Below are 16,242 nucleotides of genomic sequence, written 5' to 3'. Positions count from 1 at the left end.
TCCAGTATATCCCACTTATAGCGCATGGTATTAAAGACCAGCTGCTGACATCAGGGGATTCACTAAGTAAAGCATATCCCATATATAAATTTTGTCCTCCTCTATTCAGCCTATTGAGGCGGAGGTTAGGAATATACTTTTATACAGAGTATCCTATATATAAAGCAGGCTTGTCCCTACAGGGGGCTCTATAACATGCTGATGAGATTAGTGGATATACTATATACAGCATATCCCACATATACACAGTATGTCTGCCCATATACAGGGTCTTTCTATCCTGCAGCTAGGATGAGTGGATATACTATATACAGCATATCCCATATGTGTACAGCATTCTCGTCTCTATACAAGGTCTTTATAACCTAAGGCTAACATGAGTGGATATACCGTATGCAGCATATCTCACATATAAAGCATGTTATGTCCTGCTGCTGAGAATAGTGGATATAGTATATACAACAAATTCCATGTAAACCAAATATCTAAGATCAGGAGATGTACAAGGTGAGATCACGTTTTATACTGCATGCAGCATATCCCACATATGTATCATATCTGTCCCTGCACGGGGTCTTTATAAACTGCTGGTACGACCTGTGGATAAACTGTATGCAGCATATACACACCACATATATAGGAGTGGAAAGTGATGTGTACAGGGTGAGATCAGTGGATATATAAATATATATACTGCATGCAGCATATACAAAGCCTGTATATGGGAGGTGAAGGTGCTATATACAAGGTGAGATCAGTGGATATATATATATATATCTATATAGTATGCTACATATACAGTAGAGAGCTCTTATATGGGACGGGTAGGTGCTGTGTACAAGGTGAGATCAGTGCATATATATATACTGTATGCAGCGTATACACAACACATATATAGGAGGGGAAGGTGCTGTGTACAAGGTGAGATCAGTGGATATATATATACTGTATGCAGCGTATACACAACATGTATGTAGGAGGGGTAGGTGCTGTGTACAAGGCGAGATAAGTGGATATATATATATATATATATATACATATACAGTATGCAGCTTATACACAACATGTATATAGGATGGGAAGGTGCTGTGTACAAGGTAAGATCAGTAAATATATACTGTATGCAGCATATACACAGCCTGTATATGGGAGTGGTAGGTGCTATTTACAGGGTAAGATCAATGGATATATATAAACTGTATGCAGCATATACACAGCCAGTATATGGGAGGGGTAGGTGCTGTGTACAAGGTAAGATCAATGGATAGATAATTATATATGTGCAGCATATACTCAGCACATATATTGGAAATGAAGGTGCTGTGGACAAGGTGAAATCAATAAATATATATATATATATATATACATATACTGTATGCAGCGTATACACAGCACGTATATGGGAGGGAAAGGTGCTGTGTACAAGGTGACATCAGTGGATATATATATGTATATATACTGTATACCAGGGGTCTCAAACTCGGCCGGGTAAGTGGGCCACATATAGAAAAAATGGGAAGTTGACGGGCCGCATTACTTTCAAATTTGATACAATACAAAATTATTGTTAATCAGTTAGTTAACTACCTTACTATAATAATACTACATTACTATAATAATACCGCTAGGTTTAAAATTTGAGAGAATTCTCCACGTGCTTATTTCAACAATCCAGTTTTCCAGTTTAAGTGTCGCTAAACGCAGTCCGGCGGCTCAGTTAGCAGTGTTTGGCAGACACACATGTCAAGATTGGGCAGCCCCTTTTTAGATAGGGCCACAGTGCCCTCTGTGGATGCTGCCACAGTGCCCTCTGTGGATGCTGCCACAGTGCCCTCTGTAGGTGCTGCCACAGAGTTCTCTGTAGATGCTGCCACAGTGCCCTCTGCAGATAATGCCTCAGTGCCCTCTGTAGATACTGTCACAGTGCCCTCTGTAGATAATGCCTCAGTGCCCTCTGTAGATAATACCACAGAGCCCTCTGTAGATAATGCAACACACCCCTAGATAATGCCACAGTGTCCTCTGTAGATGCTGACACAGTGCCCTCTGTAGATGCTGCCACAGTGCCCTCTGTAGATGCTGACACAGTGCGCTCTGTAGATGCTGCCACAGTGCGCTCTGTAGATGCTGCCACAGTGCCCTATGTAGATGCTGCCACAATGCCCTCCATAGATGCTGCCACAATGCCCTCCGCAGATGCTGCCACAGTGCCCTCCACAGATGCTGCCACAGTTCCCTCCGCAGATGCCACCGTGCCCTCAGCAAATGCTGCCACAGTGCCCTCTGCAGATAATGCCACACACACCCCAAGTAGATAGCTCCATTGGGGCTCCCTCTAGGAGTGGAATCCTCTACTGTTGGAGCCCCTGACTTCACTGTCCATACACAGTGATGTCAGAGGATCCTCCTGTACCGCAATGTGATATCAGGAGCAACCCCAGAGCCGGAGTCCCGGAGCAGAGCACTAGCATAGGCTCTGCACCAGAACTTTGGGGAAGCCATTAACATCAGTGTCCATATATGGAGAGTGATGTTAGGGGCTTGCCCAGAGCTGGAGTCCTGGAGCAGAGCACTCTACCTGGGATTCCAGCTCTGCTCCTGTCACATCACTGTCCATATATGGACATGGATGTCAGGGGCAACCCCAGAGCTGGAGTCCCGGGCAGAGCGCTAGCAGGCTCTTCCTGGGACTCCAGCTGTGCTCCTGACATCACTGGGACTCCTGCTCTGGGGAAGCCCCTGACATCACTGTCGATGTATGGACAGAGATGTCAAAGGCTTCCCCAGAGTCCCAGAGCAGAGGCTATACTAGCGCTCTGCCCGGGACTCCAGCTCTGGGAAAGCCCCAGACATCGCTATCCATATGTAGACAGCGATGTCAGAAGATTCCACAGAGTCCCGGAGCAGAGCCTATACTAGCACTCTGCCCGAGACTCCGCTCTGGGGAAGACCCTGACAACACTGTCCATATATGGACAGCGATGTCAGAAGATTCCACAGAGTCCCGGAGCAGAGCTTGTACTAGCGCTCTGCCCGGGACTCCACTCTGGGGAAGCCCCAGACATCGTGTGTCCAAACATGGACACCGATGTCAGTGAATTCCACAGAGTCCCGGAGCAGAGCCGATACTAGCACTCTGCCCGGGATTCCGCTCTGGGGAAGACCCTGACACACTGTCCATATATGGACAGCGATGTCAGGGAATTCCACAGAGTCCCGGAGCAGAGAATATACTAGCGCTCTGCACGGGTCTCCGGCTCTGGGGAAGCCCCAGACATCGCTCTTCATATGTGGACTGCGATGTCAGGAAATTCCAGAGTCCCGGAGCAGAGTCTGTACTAGCGGTTCTGTGTCCCGCGGGCCGCAGATGACAGCCCCAGGGGCCGCATGCGCAGGATGCAGATTCAATTGGGTTAAATGATGGAGCCCTGCTCTAGCATTTACTGTGCCGTGAGCGGCTCGGCGCAGGCAGGCGCGATGTAGTGACGTCACCACGCCTGTCTGCCCCAAGTCATTCACAGCACAGTGCAGAGAAAGAGAAGGATCTCATCCACCCGTCGTGGGAACAGGGAGGTAAGTAATTATGTTATTATTTTTCTATTAGGTACATATATAAGGGGGCATTATACTGGGTATGGGAGGGGGTTCATATAGTAGCTGCTGAGGGGCATTATACTGTATGGCGAGGCATTATATGTATAGGACAGCTAAGGGGGCATTATACTTTATGGGGCAGCTATAAGGGCATTATACTGTTTGGGGACATTATAGTGTATGTGGCAGCTATGGATGGCATTATACTGTATGTGAGGCATTAAACTGTATGGGGCAGCTATGGGGGCATTATACTGTATGGGGCAGCTATGTGGGCATTATACTGTTTGGGGACATTATACTGTATGTGGCAGCTATGGATGGCATTATACTGTATGTGAGGCATTAAACTGTATGGGGCAGCTATGGGGCATTATACTGTATGGGGCAGCTATGTGGGCATTATACTCTTTGGGGACATTATACTGGATGTGGCAGCTATGGATGCCATTATACTGTATGTGGTTCATTATACTGTATGGGGCAGCTATGGGGGGCATTATACTGTATGGGGGACATTATACTGTGTGGGGAATTATACTGTATGTGGCAGCTATGGAAAACATTTTGAATGGGGGCATTATACTGTATGGGGCAGCTATGGGGGCATTATGTTGTATGGGGGCATTATACTGTATGGGGCAGCTATGGGGGCATTATGTTGTATGGGGGCATTATACTGTATGGGGCAGCTATGGGGGACATTATACTGTATGGGGCAGCTATGGGGCATTAAACTGTATGGGGCAGCTATGGGGGGCATTATACTGTATGGGGCATTATACTGTATGTGGCAGTTACGGAGGGCATTATACTGTATGGGGGCATTATACTGTATGGGGCAGCTATGGGGGCATTATACTGTATGGGAGGCATTATACTGTGGGGGCATTATACTGTGTGGGGCAGCTATGGGGCATTCTAATGTATGGGGGCATGATACTGTATGGGGCATTATACTGTATGGGGCATTATAGTGTATGGGGCAGCTATGGGGTCATTATCCTGTATGTGGCAGCTATGGGTGGCAATATACTGTGGTGGCAGCATACTGTGGAGGCAGCTATGGGGCGTTATACTGTGGTGTTCATCTATGGTGGGCATTATACTGTGTGGGGGCAGCTATGGGGGCATTATACTGTGGTGGTCAGCTATGGGGGCATTATACTGTGTGGGGGCAGCTTTGGGGGGCATTATACTGTGGGGGGCAGCTATGGGGGGCATTATACTGTGGGGGCAGCTATGGGGGGCATTATACTGTGGGGGCATTTATGGGGGGCATTATACTGTGGGGGCATTTATGGGGTCTGTCGGGCAGGGAAACTGGGCATAGGCGTGTGCAGAGGTCTGGTGGTGTTGGGGAGGGGTAGGGGGGCCCAAGCTGAATCCTTGCACTAGGGCCCATGAGCCTTTAGCTACACCCCTGACTGTATACAGCATATTTACAGCAGGTATATGGGCGGTGGAAGGTGCTGTGTACAAGTTGAGATCAGTGGATATACTATATACATCTTATCCCACATAAAGACCTATCTGTCCCTTCATGTCTGATGTCTTACAGATGAAGTCAGCCGATTTGCTGTGCACGACATTGCCCATATATACACAGCAGGTCTGTGACTGCCTGGTGCTGGGTATAAGGTTATATGGTGATTACACAGCTCTGCTGACTGTTAGGGTATGTTCACACGCACTGTTTTCAGACGTAATTCGGGCATTTTACACCTGGAATTACGCCTGAAAAAACGTCTTCATTACGCCTACAAACATCTGCCCATTGCTTTCAATGGGTTTTACGATTTTCTGTTCCCACGAGGTGTAATTTTACGCGTCGCTGTCAAAAGACGGCGCGTAAAAATACGTCCGCGTCAAAGAAGTGCATGTCACTTCTTGAGACGTTTTTGGAGCCGTTTTTCATTGAAAGACAGCTCCAATAACGTCCGTAAAATACGCTACAAAAAACGCGAGTAGTTACAAAAATGTCTGAAAATCAGGAGCTGTTTTCAGGCGAAAACAGCTCTGTAAATTTCAGACGTATTTTGCTACTGCGTGTGAACATACCCTTACTTTCGCATATACACGTGAAGTAGGCGCCACACCCTGCCGCTTCCCTGGTCTTGTATCCTCTATTCACTGCTTGCTAGGTGAGACAGCGGAGGCCTGGCACTTATCTAGAAGTCACAGTGGCCGGTGCCAGGCTGTTTTGGGCAAGGGTACAGTGCACACAATGGGCATTACAGGCGGCGCGCATTTAGCTCCTTTTCTCCACTTTTTTGACACTTTTGGAAAGACTCTTTTGCCTCCGGATATATCAGAGACTTCCCGTCTGTTGAGCAATATGTGCCAGTCTATAGATAGGGTATACAGGAGAAAACGCTGTCCGCTAATCCTAGAAATATGATGAAATATGGCTGCCTGCAGGAGACGAGGGAATGTTCAGCGTCAGTTTCTCCATTGTTTGACCTCTATTTTGCTGATTAAAGGGTTAATGCTGTGTATATTAGTGATCAGCGCAGGGGCACATTAAATTATTCAAGCGTCTCATAAAAGAACAAACTAACCCAACAACGCAATCTATTCCATGCACTGCTGATCATCGTTCATTGCACCTTACAGGGAATTATAATGACTCAATTATTGCCAGTTTAAACGGGTTCAACTGCCCTGATTACATAAAAATAAGTTTTACTCTAAAGCGCTGCAGAATATTTTTCAACATTTTTACATTCTTGTAAAAAAAACATCATGAATTTGAAGTGTTTTTCATGGCATTTTTTATAAGCTTTTTTGATGCCATTTTGATGATTTTTTTTCTGGTGTTATGAAGTCCCAAAGAGAAGCCTTTCTATATTTCACTATAGACTTCAAAGTAGCCTCTGACTGCAGCATTTTTGACCTCATAAAAAAAGGCTCCAAAAAACGCCAGCAAAAACAGGACAAAAAAAAACACAGCAAAACGCTGTAACTAGCGTTATACTTTTCCTTCTTTTTGGATCCACACTCCTGGCTTTGACTTAAAAAACAGCCACAAAAATTGCAGCAGACCTATATTTAAACCAAGGTCGCCAGCTGTCCAGATCCCACAGACCTGCCGCCACACAGTAGATGCATTGGAAGAGTTCAGTGTTTCCTTCAATGCGTCAATGACGGCGGTCTGGTGTCAGGAGCGGAACTACCGTCAATGCCAGTTTCAGGACGTGAATGGCGTATTCCGCAACTCCATTTACACGTAATAGTTGCTCCAAAATTGTATCTTTTAAAGAGGACCTGTCGCCTCTCCTGACATGTCTGTTTTAGTAAATACTTATATTCCCTATGAAATAACAATTCTGGAGCACCTTTTCTTAGGACTCTGTGTTGTGTTGTTCTTCTGTTATTCCTCCTAGAAATGTATGAATATATTGACACCTGGGTGTTACCAGTTGGGGGTGTGTCTCTACACAGTCTGACAATGTCCAATCAGCACTGATAGAGTGAGACTGTGTAGGGACACGCCTCATTGACAAGGGGAATGGTAACAGCCAGTTCTCAATATATTCATAAATTTATAGGAGTTTTAACAGAGAAACGGCACAACTAAGAATTCTAAGAGAAAATGCCATAGAATTGTTATTTTATGGGGAATACAATTATTTACTAAAATAGATAAGTCAGGAGGGGTGACAGATCCTCTCTAAAGGAGTTGGGGCATAAAAAATAACATTTAGCTCCTATCCATAGGATAGGTGATAAATGTATGATGGCTGTGGGTCCAAACGATGGGGCTGCCCAACGATCATGAGAACATGGGTCTTGTCCTGCCATTTTAATGGGAGATAGTTGAGCATTGTACTCGACTATTTTCGTCAGTCCGATAGAGAATGAATGGAGTGGTAGTGCGCACGCATGACCGCCTCTTCCAGGGGCGTAACTAGGAAAGACTGGGCCCCATAGCAAACTTTTGACTGGGGCCCCCCCTACGCTGGGTATCACACAACCCCCCTTGTAGATAGTGCCTCCCTATAGATTCCACCACACAGCACCCCCTATATATAGCACCATACACAGCCCCCTGTAGATAACGTCTTACAGCCACAATCCCCCTGAAGATAACGCCATACAGCCCCCTGTAGATAACGCCATACAGCCCCCTGTAGATAATGGCATACAGACCCCCCTGTAGATAACACCATACAGACCCCCCTGTAGAAAACGCCATACAGACTACCCCTGTAGATAACGCCATACAGAGTCCCCCCTGAAGATAACGCCATACAGAGTCCCCCCTGTAGATAACACCATACAGCCCCCCTGTACATAACGCCATACAGCCCACCTGTAGATAACGCCATACAGACCCCCCTGTAGATAACACCATACAGACCCCCCTGTAGATAACGCCATACAGAGTCCCCCCTGTAGATAACACCATACATACCCCCTGTAGACAAAGCCATACAGACACCCCCCTGTAGACAAAGCCATACAGACACCCCCTGTAGATAATGCAATACAGACCCCCCTGTAGATAACGCCACACAGACCCCCCTGTAGATAATGTCATACAGACCCCCCTGTAGATAACGCCATACAGAACCCCCCTGTAGATAACACCATTGAGACCCCCTGTAGATAACGCCATACAGACCCCCCCCTATAGATAACGCCATACAGACCCCCCCTGTAGATAACGCCATACAGACCCCCCTGTAGATAACGCCGTACAGACCCCCTGTAGATAACGCCATACAAACCCCCCTGTAGATAACGCCACACAGACCCCCTGTAAATAACGTCGTACAGACCCCCCTGTAGATAACGCCATACAGAACCCCCTCTAGATAACGCCATACAAACCCCCCCTGTAGATAACGCCATAGAGATCCCCCTGTAGATAACGCCATACAGAACCCCCCTGTAGATAACGCCATAGAGACCCCCCTGTAGATAACGCCATACAGACCCCCCCTGTAGATAACGCCATACAGAGCGGAGCCTCTATCAATGGGGGGGGCCGTGCCGGCGGGTGGCACAGGCCCCCTCATGCTGCGGGCCACGTAGGAGCCACTACGGCTGCTATAGCGGTAGTCACGCCACTGGCCTCTTCATTCAAATGGGGACAAAGGACCTTCACTCTCATGATCGCTGGGGTTCCCAGTGGTCGGACTTGTAACAATCGTACATTTATCCCGTGTCCTGTGAATAGGTGATCAATGTTCTTCATGTGGCAACCCCTTTAACTCACAATCTTGCAGGGAATTTGGATCTCTATATCAGAAAAACACATTTGACCCAAATAAACGAGTTTAACCCATATACAGTATAGATATATTAACATTTTAAGCAGTGAAATATTTCTCTGAGAAACATTAATGCAAAACATTATGATGCAATGTCAATAAATCCACAGATGAATGAACACAAGGCTTACATATGTACAGCCTTCTTACAATACAGAAAAGCCTAAAATGCCTAATACAGTATTTACACAGACTTTCTTTGCTTATCTCTACAGTGTCTAGTATAAAATACCAGGTAAACGGAAGCTTTAGTATTGCAGTATGACTCGGATAATGTTTTCTATGACACATTTGATATTTCATTTTTTCATTATGCCGATTTTCATTTTCTCCAACTTGTTTTTCAGCCAAACCAAAGGTGTACCAAGGAGTTAAAGTTAGGATGACTGTGAAAGAGATGCTGGAACAGCGGAGGGCGCTACAAGCAGAAAAGACTGCCTCAGTAAGTCATCCAATCCTCAAGCGTGCAGTAGTCATTAGACCATAATAGCAAGTATTAATACCGACATCTGCAGTCTCATAGACACACACCACTGTTTGCTTTTCTCACCTGTGTAAGTCTGTGCCAGATATATGTAATCATTAATAGGGCACGTTACCGGACTGTTTAAGGAGAACAATGCCTTTGTGGAACATGCAAGTGAGGCTTATGTCCTCTGCCTTCATATTCAGCTAATCTATCTACATACAATGTGAGCCTGTCTGGGTGCATGTGACAGATTAAGTTATGTACTACTGGGGTTTCATGATTAATATCTAGAGTTTAAGGAAATAGGCAAGTATTAATGTTTCCAAGACGAAGGGACTGGAAAATTAAAAGAATCACTAGAAATGGCTGTATGCTGCGTCCAGAATGACTCAAGTATTTAAAGTATAAAAATAAAAAAAACAATATAAAATACTCTGTGTTACGCCTAGTAGAGGGCCCGAGGGGCGGTGCATGACACAGGGATTCACTCTGGTGTTCTTTCAATCTTGTGTCATGCAGCACCCCTCAGTGCCTGCACTAGGTATAACACCATTTTTAAGTGTTGCCTAGGGTGTTCTTTTATATTTTAACTTCACTCATAACCTAGTGACTCTAGTGTACTACAGTTAACCCTTATATTCCCCTTACCGCATGTCATCAGAGTGGTCCAGAAAGCATAAAGATGAGGGAATTTTATTAACAAGTCACAATGTAGGGCTGTAAAGTGACTTGACCCTAGTACTAAATTCTAGTAATACATAACACAGTGTATTCGTTTTACCAACAGTGTTTCTTTAAAGTTTCAAATATATCTTACAAAACACTACAAACACTCACAAATAACAACACAGACATAATCTTGAATCAAGACTAAACTATCTAATCAGATTTATCATTAAACTGTACAGTGAGTGTTCATTATAAGCTGTCATATGTGTATACATGGAGAATGTACAGGAATGACATATTCTGCATTTTTTAGCAGTTTTCCCCTCTGCAGGTTCTTTCTAGCAGTGGGCAGAGCCTAACTGCTATCATGTCTTCTATACACTGCACACAGAGGAGAATCCTTTTCCCCCATCTTTATCTATCACATATATAGAAGATGCAGCAGCATGGAGTATATTACACAGCAGTAATGAGCTGTGTAGATGAGAATCCAGCACTGGGGTAACATAGAAATCTTACCAGCACATCTCTGTCTTTCTCACTCTGCTCCATCTCCCTCTTCCTCTTCACCCTTCCCCTCTCCCCAGACTTATATAGGCAGCATGTCTGTGTATTTCTCACTCTGCTCCAGCTCCCTTCTCCTGATCCCCCCTCCCTTCTCCATAGACTTGTATTAGCAGGCATTGAAGTGACACACACCCCACCTCCTGCAGCCCATCTCCTATGCTCTGTAACTAGGGACAGATTTTTCTTGACAATGGGAGGCGGACAGCAGATTACAGGAAGGGAGACACCTAGTGGCAGTAACTTCACACCGAATTTGAATGGATAAAACAACAACATTTTAATAGATTAGCATAAATTGTTTGAAAGGTTAGTGTCCATTTAAATACTGTTGAACATATAAATTATTTCTTTTTAAGGCCCCATGCACACGACCGTGCATTTGCATCAGCATACGATCCGCAATTGCGGAGGTGCAATTGTGGATAGTATAGGGCACATTATATCCTACGGGCCAATGCACACGAGCATGGTTTCCATGGTCCGTGCATTGTCTGAAGCCCGGACTGCAAAAAAAATAGGACTTTTCATTTTACGGGCCGCATTTTCAGTCTGGGCTCATTAAACTCAATGCACTCTTGTGTGTGCACTTTCCGTGATTGCAGACGGTCCGTGGATGACACTCATCGGGCCGTCCGTGCTGTAATCACACAGCTACGGTCGTGTGTTTGAGGCCTTAGGGATAAATGTGCATAATGTGACCTGACAAGAGCCTAGAATATATTAGGGAATAGTATATACAGTAATTGCTCCCATTAATGTCCTGAGTTATTCTTTAGGAAGGGGTGAATTCTCCACCACTACCTTACTCCAATATTGTGATAGTACTGCTTGTGAAGGAATTGACTTAGGTAATAGTTATATAATGGAATAGTTTTAAGGGTATATAAGGGAATAGGTTTTTTTTTATGTAGTCCCCTAATATGGAAGTGTACATTAACTAAAGATGGACTGTTTCAGATAAAAAATATTTTTTCTTAGAGACAGCGCCACTCTTATCCATGGACAGTGTCTGATATTGCATTCACTTGAACAGGGCTGAGCTGCAATACCAAACACAAGCCATGGACAAGAGTGCGGCTGATTCCCATTAAAGAAAAAACCTTATTTCAAACAACTTTAAATCTCTCTAATATATGGACTTTTCTATGTTATTGGTGGTGTGTATAGCACTCACCTGTCCTGATACTGCCGTGACAATGGGGTGGGGTTGTTATACGAAGTCATTTGTAAAATTTCAACCCTTATGTCATGCCATTAAACTAATGTCATCTGATTTGAACTGAGGAGCTCAGAGAAGTACATTTGTCTTATTTCAATGACACTGACAAGATGTAATGCTCAGGTCAGGATTATCTGAGTATAGATTCTATGGACCCTATTAGTCCTTTATTTACATTCTGCAAAACCACAAGTCCCAGCATGGGCAGTGAATCAGATACTAGATTTTCTTGCTAAAACATGTAGATCCAGAATAAGTACAAAGCCAGTGACTGCCTACCTCAGCCTCATGATTTCTTTCAGGACCTCATGGAGTAGAGTGGTGATCATTACTTTAAAAAAGGGGGGCGGGCAAACCTTGCCAAGTATGTTAACTAACCCTAACCCTCTTTCTGTCCCAACCAAAAAAATATATATATTTTTTGTATATATATCATTTTATTTCTTCTTTTTTCTTCTTTTTTTTTTTTACTTTCATCAGTCTTGGAAGGGTTTTATACTTAGAAATATTTGCATTGGGATCTGCCAGGTAAATCATTAGCACTTCCTGGTTCATGACATTGAAAACTTAATGTTGTGTGAACAATAACCAGAATGAGCTGCCTCTTTACCCAGCAGTGAGCATAAGCTCACCCCTCCTTCTCCTTCAATTCCACAGTTATCAACCCTGGGACACCTCAGTCCCTTTAAACATTAACCCTTCCATACTGGAACAGTAGTATCAGCTACTGGACCTCACCTCTCCTGGAACATTGTAAAATGATTCTCAATATGGGAAAAAGTGTCGCTCCATTGAATATTACAAGATGCATAGCTATATGTTCTCACTCAGCTATATAGAAATAGAATAAATGCTAAGGAGTTGGAGACTTAAGGAATAGCAGCAGTAGGGCATAATCGAGCCAAATATGACAGGTAGTTATGATAATGCTTGACCTACTGTATGATGCCCATAAAGCCAGTTTTTTTTTTTACATAAAAGTGTTTTCTACATATCAGAATTGAATACTTTCCCTATCTACAATGTCTTTCTTGTATGCACAAAGTAATGAGATGTGTCCCCAGAAGATATAATGTTACTACCCCAGCACATATAATATAATAACACCAAGCAATGAAGGCATTCTTCAAAAACAATGTAAATGAAATTAAATTTGACTTACCCCCTCTGTCTTCTTGTAGAAGAATTCTTCTATATAACATATCTAATCCAAAATTTCTCTGTTATTATTGTTTATGCAGGAGCCCAGGCAGAACAAAATGCAAGTTTCAGATCCAATCCTTCCTCCTCCTCCTTTTTCAGGTTGGTGTTTAAAAAAATTCTAAAAAAAATAATAGTTTCAATCATTAGAAAGCCACAGGGAATTCTTTATACATGGAAGGCTGAAAGCTCACAGCTCAGCTTAAGATCCACTCAATAATTACTCCAACCAATCAGATCAGTCAAAAGGTAGAAGAAATGCAGATGAGGACAACGGGTTAACCATGTAAGGGTTTCTGTTCTTTTTTTTTTTTTACATATTTGATCTTGTAGACTAATGTATGTAGGGGATCTTAAGATATATCACCCTTCAAACCAGCAGACCGGTTTCTTTGTTGCTGAGTTAAAGAGATTAAATCTTGTTGTTATATCTCCCAAGTTTACAGTGCTGCTGTTTTATTCTCAAGGCACACTGATCCTCATTTGAGATAAGGGGTTTATTTTTGTTACATTATCTTGAGTTTTAACTCTGAGAAGAATTGCAATGACTTGTAAGGTCAACACAGTAATTAACTACTTGAGCATCATCATTAATCCTAGTCCAATCCTTACCAAACAGTTATAAATATTATATCCTATATGACATGTTACCCAGAACTTATCGGATCCATCAGAATTCAAAATGGAAACATCTAAGAAATAAGAACAATGAGCTTTTATTATGTGATGTGCTGAGAGTCAGCGGTCCACTCATAACTATGATCAGAATATGAAGTCTGTTGTTGAAGGCAAACAAGATTATGCAAAAGAGTTAATTTCTGTTTGATATGCAAATTTTCCATTGTATACATAAAACTAACCATGGTCTTGTGTTCTAATCCTAGAAATGATAAGTGCATGTGAACCAACACCCTGCATACCCAGTAACCAGGAGACCAGGCAGCCTCCAGTCTATGGTGCCCAGGAGCAAAGTCTTGTGGATGCCTACCTTCACCCTGAGCCTCTCACAGACTCCAGCTTTAGCATCTTCCAGAACCAGTCTTTGTGCTTCCAGGAAGAAGTCTTCCAGCTATCTCCCATCTTCTACCAGAACATGGTAACTTTTGTTCTATTTTTACTCCTTGATACAATAAATAACATCTGAGGAACATGAAAGGTCAACCCCCAGGTTGACTAAAAGTGTCCATAGCGGTAAACATTTCTTGTCAAATATTATGACCAAGAAATTGGTACATTTTTGGGACACTTGGATATTTTGAATCAGTCTCCCTCTCCCTCTCTCTGTCTCTCTTGTCCCCCTTCCATCTCTTGTTCTCTCTTTCTATACCTATCATCCTTCCTAGAGGTACATTATATGTATTCATTCCCCGTATCTACACATAAAGTACATTAGTAGCATTTCCACAAACTTCACTTTCCTTTCAACCTACCTAAGGCAACATGTAACATTATACATAGAGTATGCCATTGAATAATATTAACATGAAAATATAAATGGGAAAATGCACATAAGATGTTCGTGTATTATCATATAGAAATTTTCTGAGGCTCTTGCTAAAAAGCTTGTTAACAAAACTCATATATGTGTTGATGCATCTAACATGTCTCCCAACTGCTCGAACACAACACAATTGAAGGAAGGTATCATCACGTGACGGGATATAGAGAACATATATATGCCTTTCCCTCTTCTTTACTACACAAGCTTGGTGGATAACATAGACCTTGTGTGCTTAAGGCTCTCGGAAAAAAACGCTTTGCAATTTCTAGACACAATAGAAGGTCAGTTGCTCTGCATCAGAACCTTACATTGAGGCTTCATTCAGGTATAATAGTATATAATAGAGTTTCCCTCCTTTCCTCTGACATCTTATTTCACATGGTCTCTTTATATGGAGATGTTACTGAAGTCAAATTGTAAGCCAAAGGCTACCTACAACTTAAAAAGTGCATTATGTTAATTGCTGGTGCCTTTTAAGGCAATAGAAAACCCCAAATCTATACACCAATAAATAGATTGACCTTGTAAGGGAAATACTGTGTGTTTCCAACAATTTTACAAACTTTTCTCATAGAAAAGTTAAGGATAAAGTAATTTGTGTATGATCTAATTGCCTCACTAGCGAATGATCAGGGATCTCCGGATACTAGATGCATCACCAGTTTCTAATGCCACTGAGATATCTTCTCATATGTATGATTTTACGCAAGGAATGAGGAAAATTGGAATGATTGAGTTTTGTATTGTCTTGTTGCAGACTCCAGAATCACCTTCAGATTCATCCGAAATGTCAAACTCTTTTGAATACTCACCAAGTTACCAAGGCCTAGAGTTTGTACCCCAGAGCTACAGCTCTCCATCTCACCAGCACAACAGGAGTTGTGTATATGCTGATATGGATCATCCTGTCTTCCAACACCAGAACAATTCCACATTCTGTTACTGTGCTTATTGCTGCCGACTGGACTATCAAGAGCCAGTAAATACACAAGATTCTTGTGCTTACGCTAATACAGACTATATGGGATATCTTACCTCATCAGAGGATTTCCTTACAAGGGAACTCAACACCTACAATATGTACAGTTAACCAGTGACTAGAACTTTACATATAAAATGTTGATCCGGTCATCTGTACACTCCTTTATGTAAAGGCATCAATGCAACAGTAAGAAACAAATAAGAAAATAAACAATATATAACAGCATAAAATTGGGATATAATTATAGGCACACTCCAGGCAAGATTAAACCTGGCCATACACATTAGCTCAAAGTCTCCTGAACCTGCCGATTTCGTATGTGGCCCTTGTGGATGTCGACCAACAGCACAGAAGGATCAGGCTGTTGGATTTCAATTTACATAATCCTTTGGTGCCGCTTATTTCCCCCTTCCTCTACTCATTGAACTAAACATACAATAGGCACGGTGGATGTGGATGTCTATGGGGGAGTCCGGAGATATAGCTGTTGGATGACCACTATCTAATGTGTGTGACTAGCTTTATACACTGTGTTATGCCTAATGTAGGGTCTGAGCGAAGTGGGGTGCATGACTCAAGGATTGAAAGAACTAGGCATTACACAATGTATCAGTTTTGCCTGTAGGGTTCCTTTAAAGGGTAACTAAACTTTTAACAAACTTCTAATATGTCATAGTGATATGTCAGAAGTTTTGATTGGGGGTGGTCCGAGCATTGAGAACCCACCGATCGCTAAGTTAAAACGGCAGAAGTGCTCATGTG

General features: G+C 43.0%; 1 protein-coding gene across 1 annotated transcript in view; it reads left to right on the top strand.

The window, feature by feature from the left end:
• The window catches only part of POU2AF3 (POU class 2 homeobox associating factor 3), a 39,572-nt gene extending 23,984 nt beyond the window's left edge, over positions 1-15,588 (top strand). Inside the window, 4 exon segments of the mRNA XM_075840807.1 lie at positions 9,221-9,315; positions 13,039-13,105; positions 13,882-14,093; positions 15,256-15,588. Coding sequence (XP_075696922.1) covers positions 9,221-9,315; positions 13,039-13,105; positions 13,882-14,093; positions 15,256-15,588 — 707 coding nt within the window.
• Positions 15,589-16,242: the final 654 nt, after the last annotated feature.

Source organism: Rhinoderma darwinii, chromosome 10 (assembly GCF_050947455.1).
Source record: "Rhinoderma darwinii isolate aRhiDar2 chromosome 10, aRhiDar2.hap1, whole genome shotgun sequence".
Lineage (NCBI taxonomy): Eukaryota > Metazoa > Chordata > Amphibia > Anura > Rhinodermatidae > Rhinoderma > Rhinoderma darwinii.
Note: the sequence above shows the minus strand (reverse complement) of the source record. Positions and strands in the feature narration are given on the sequence as shown.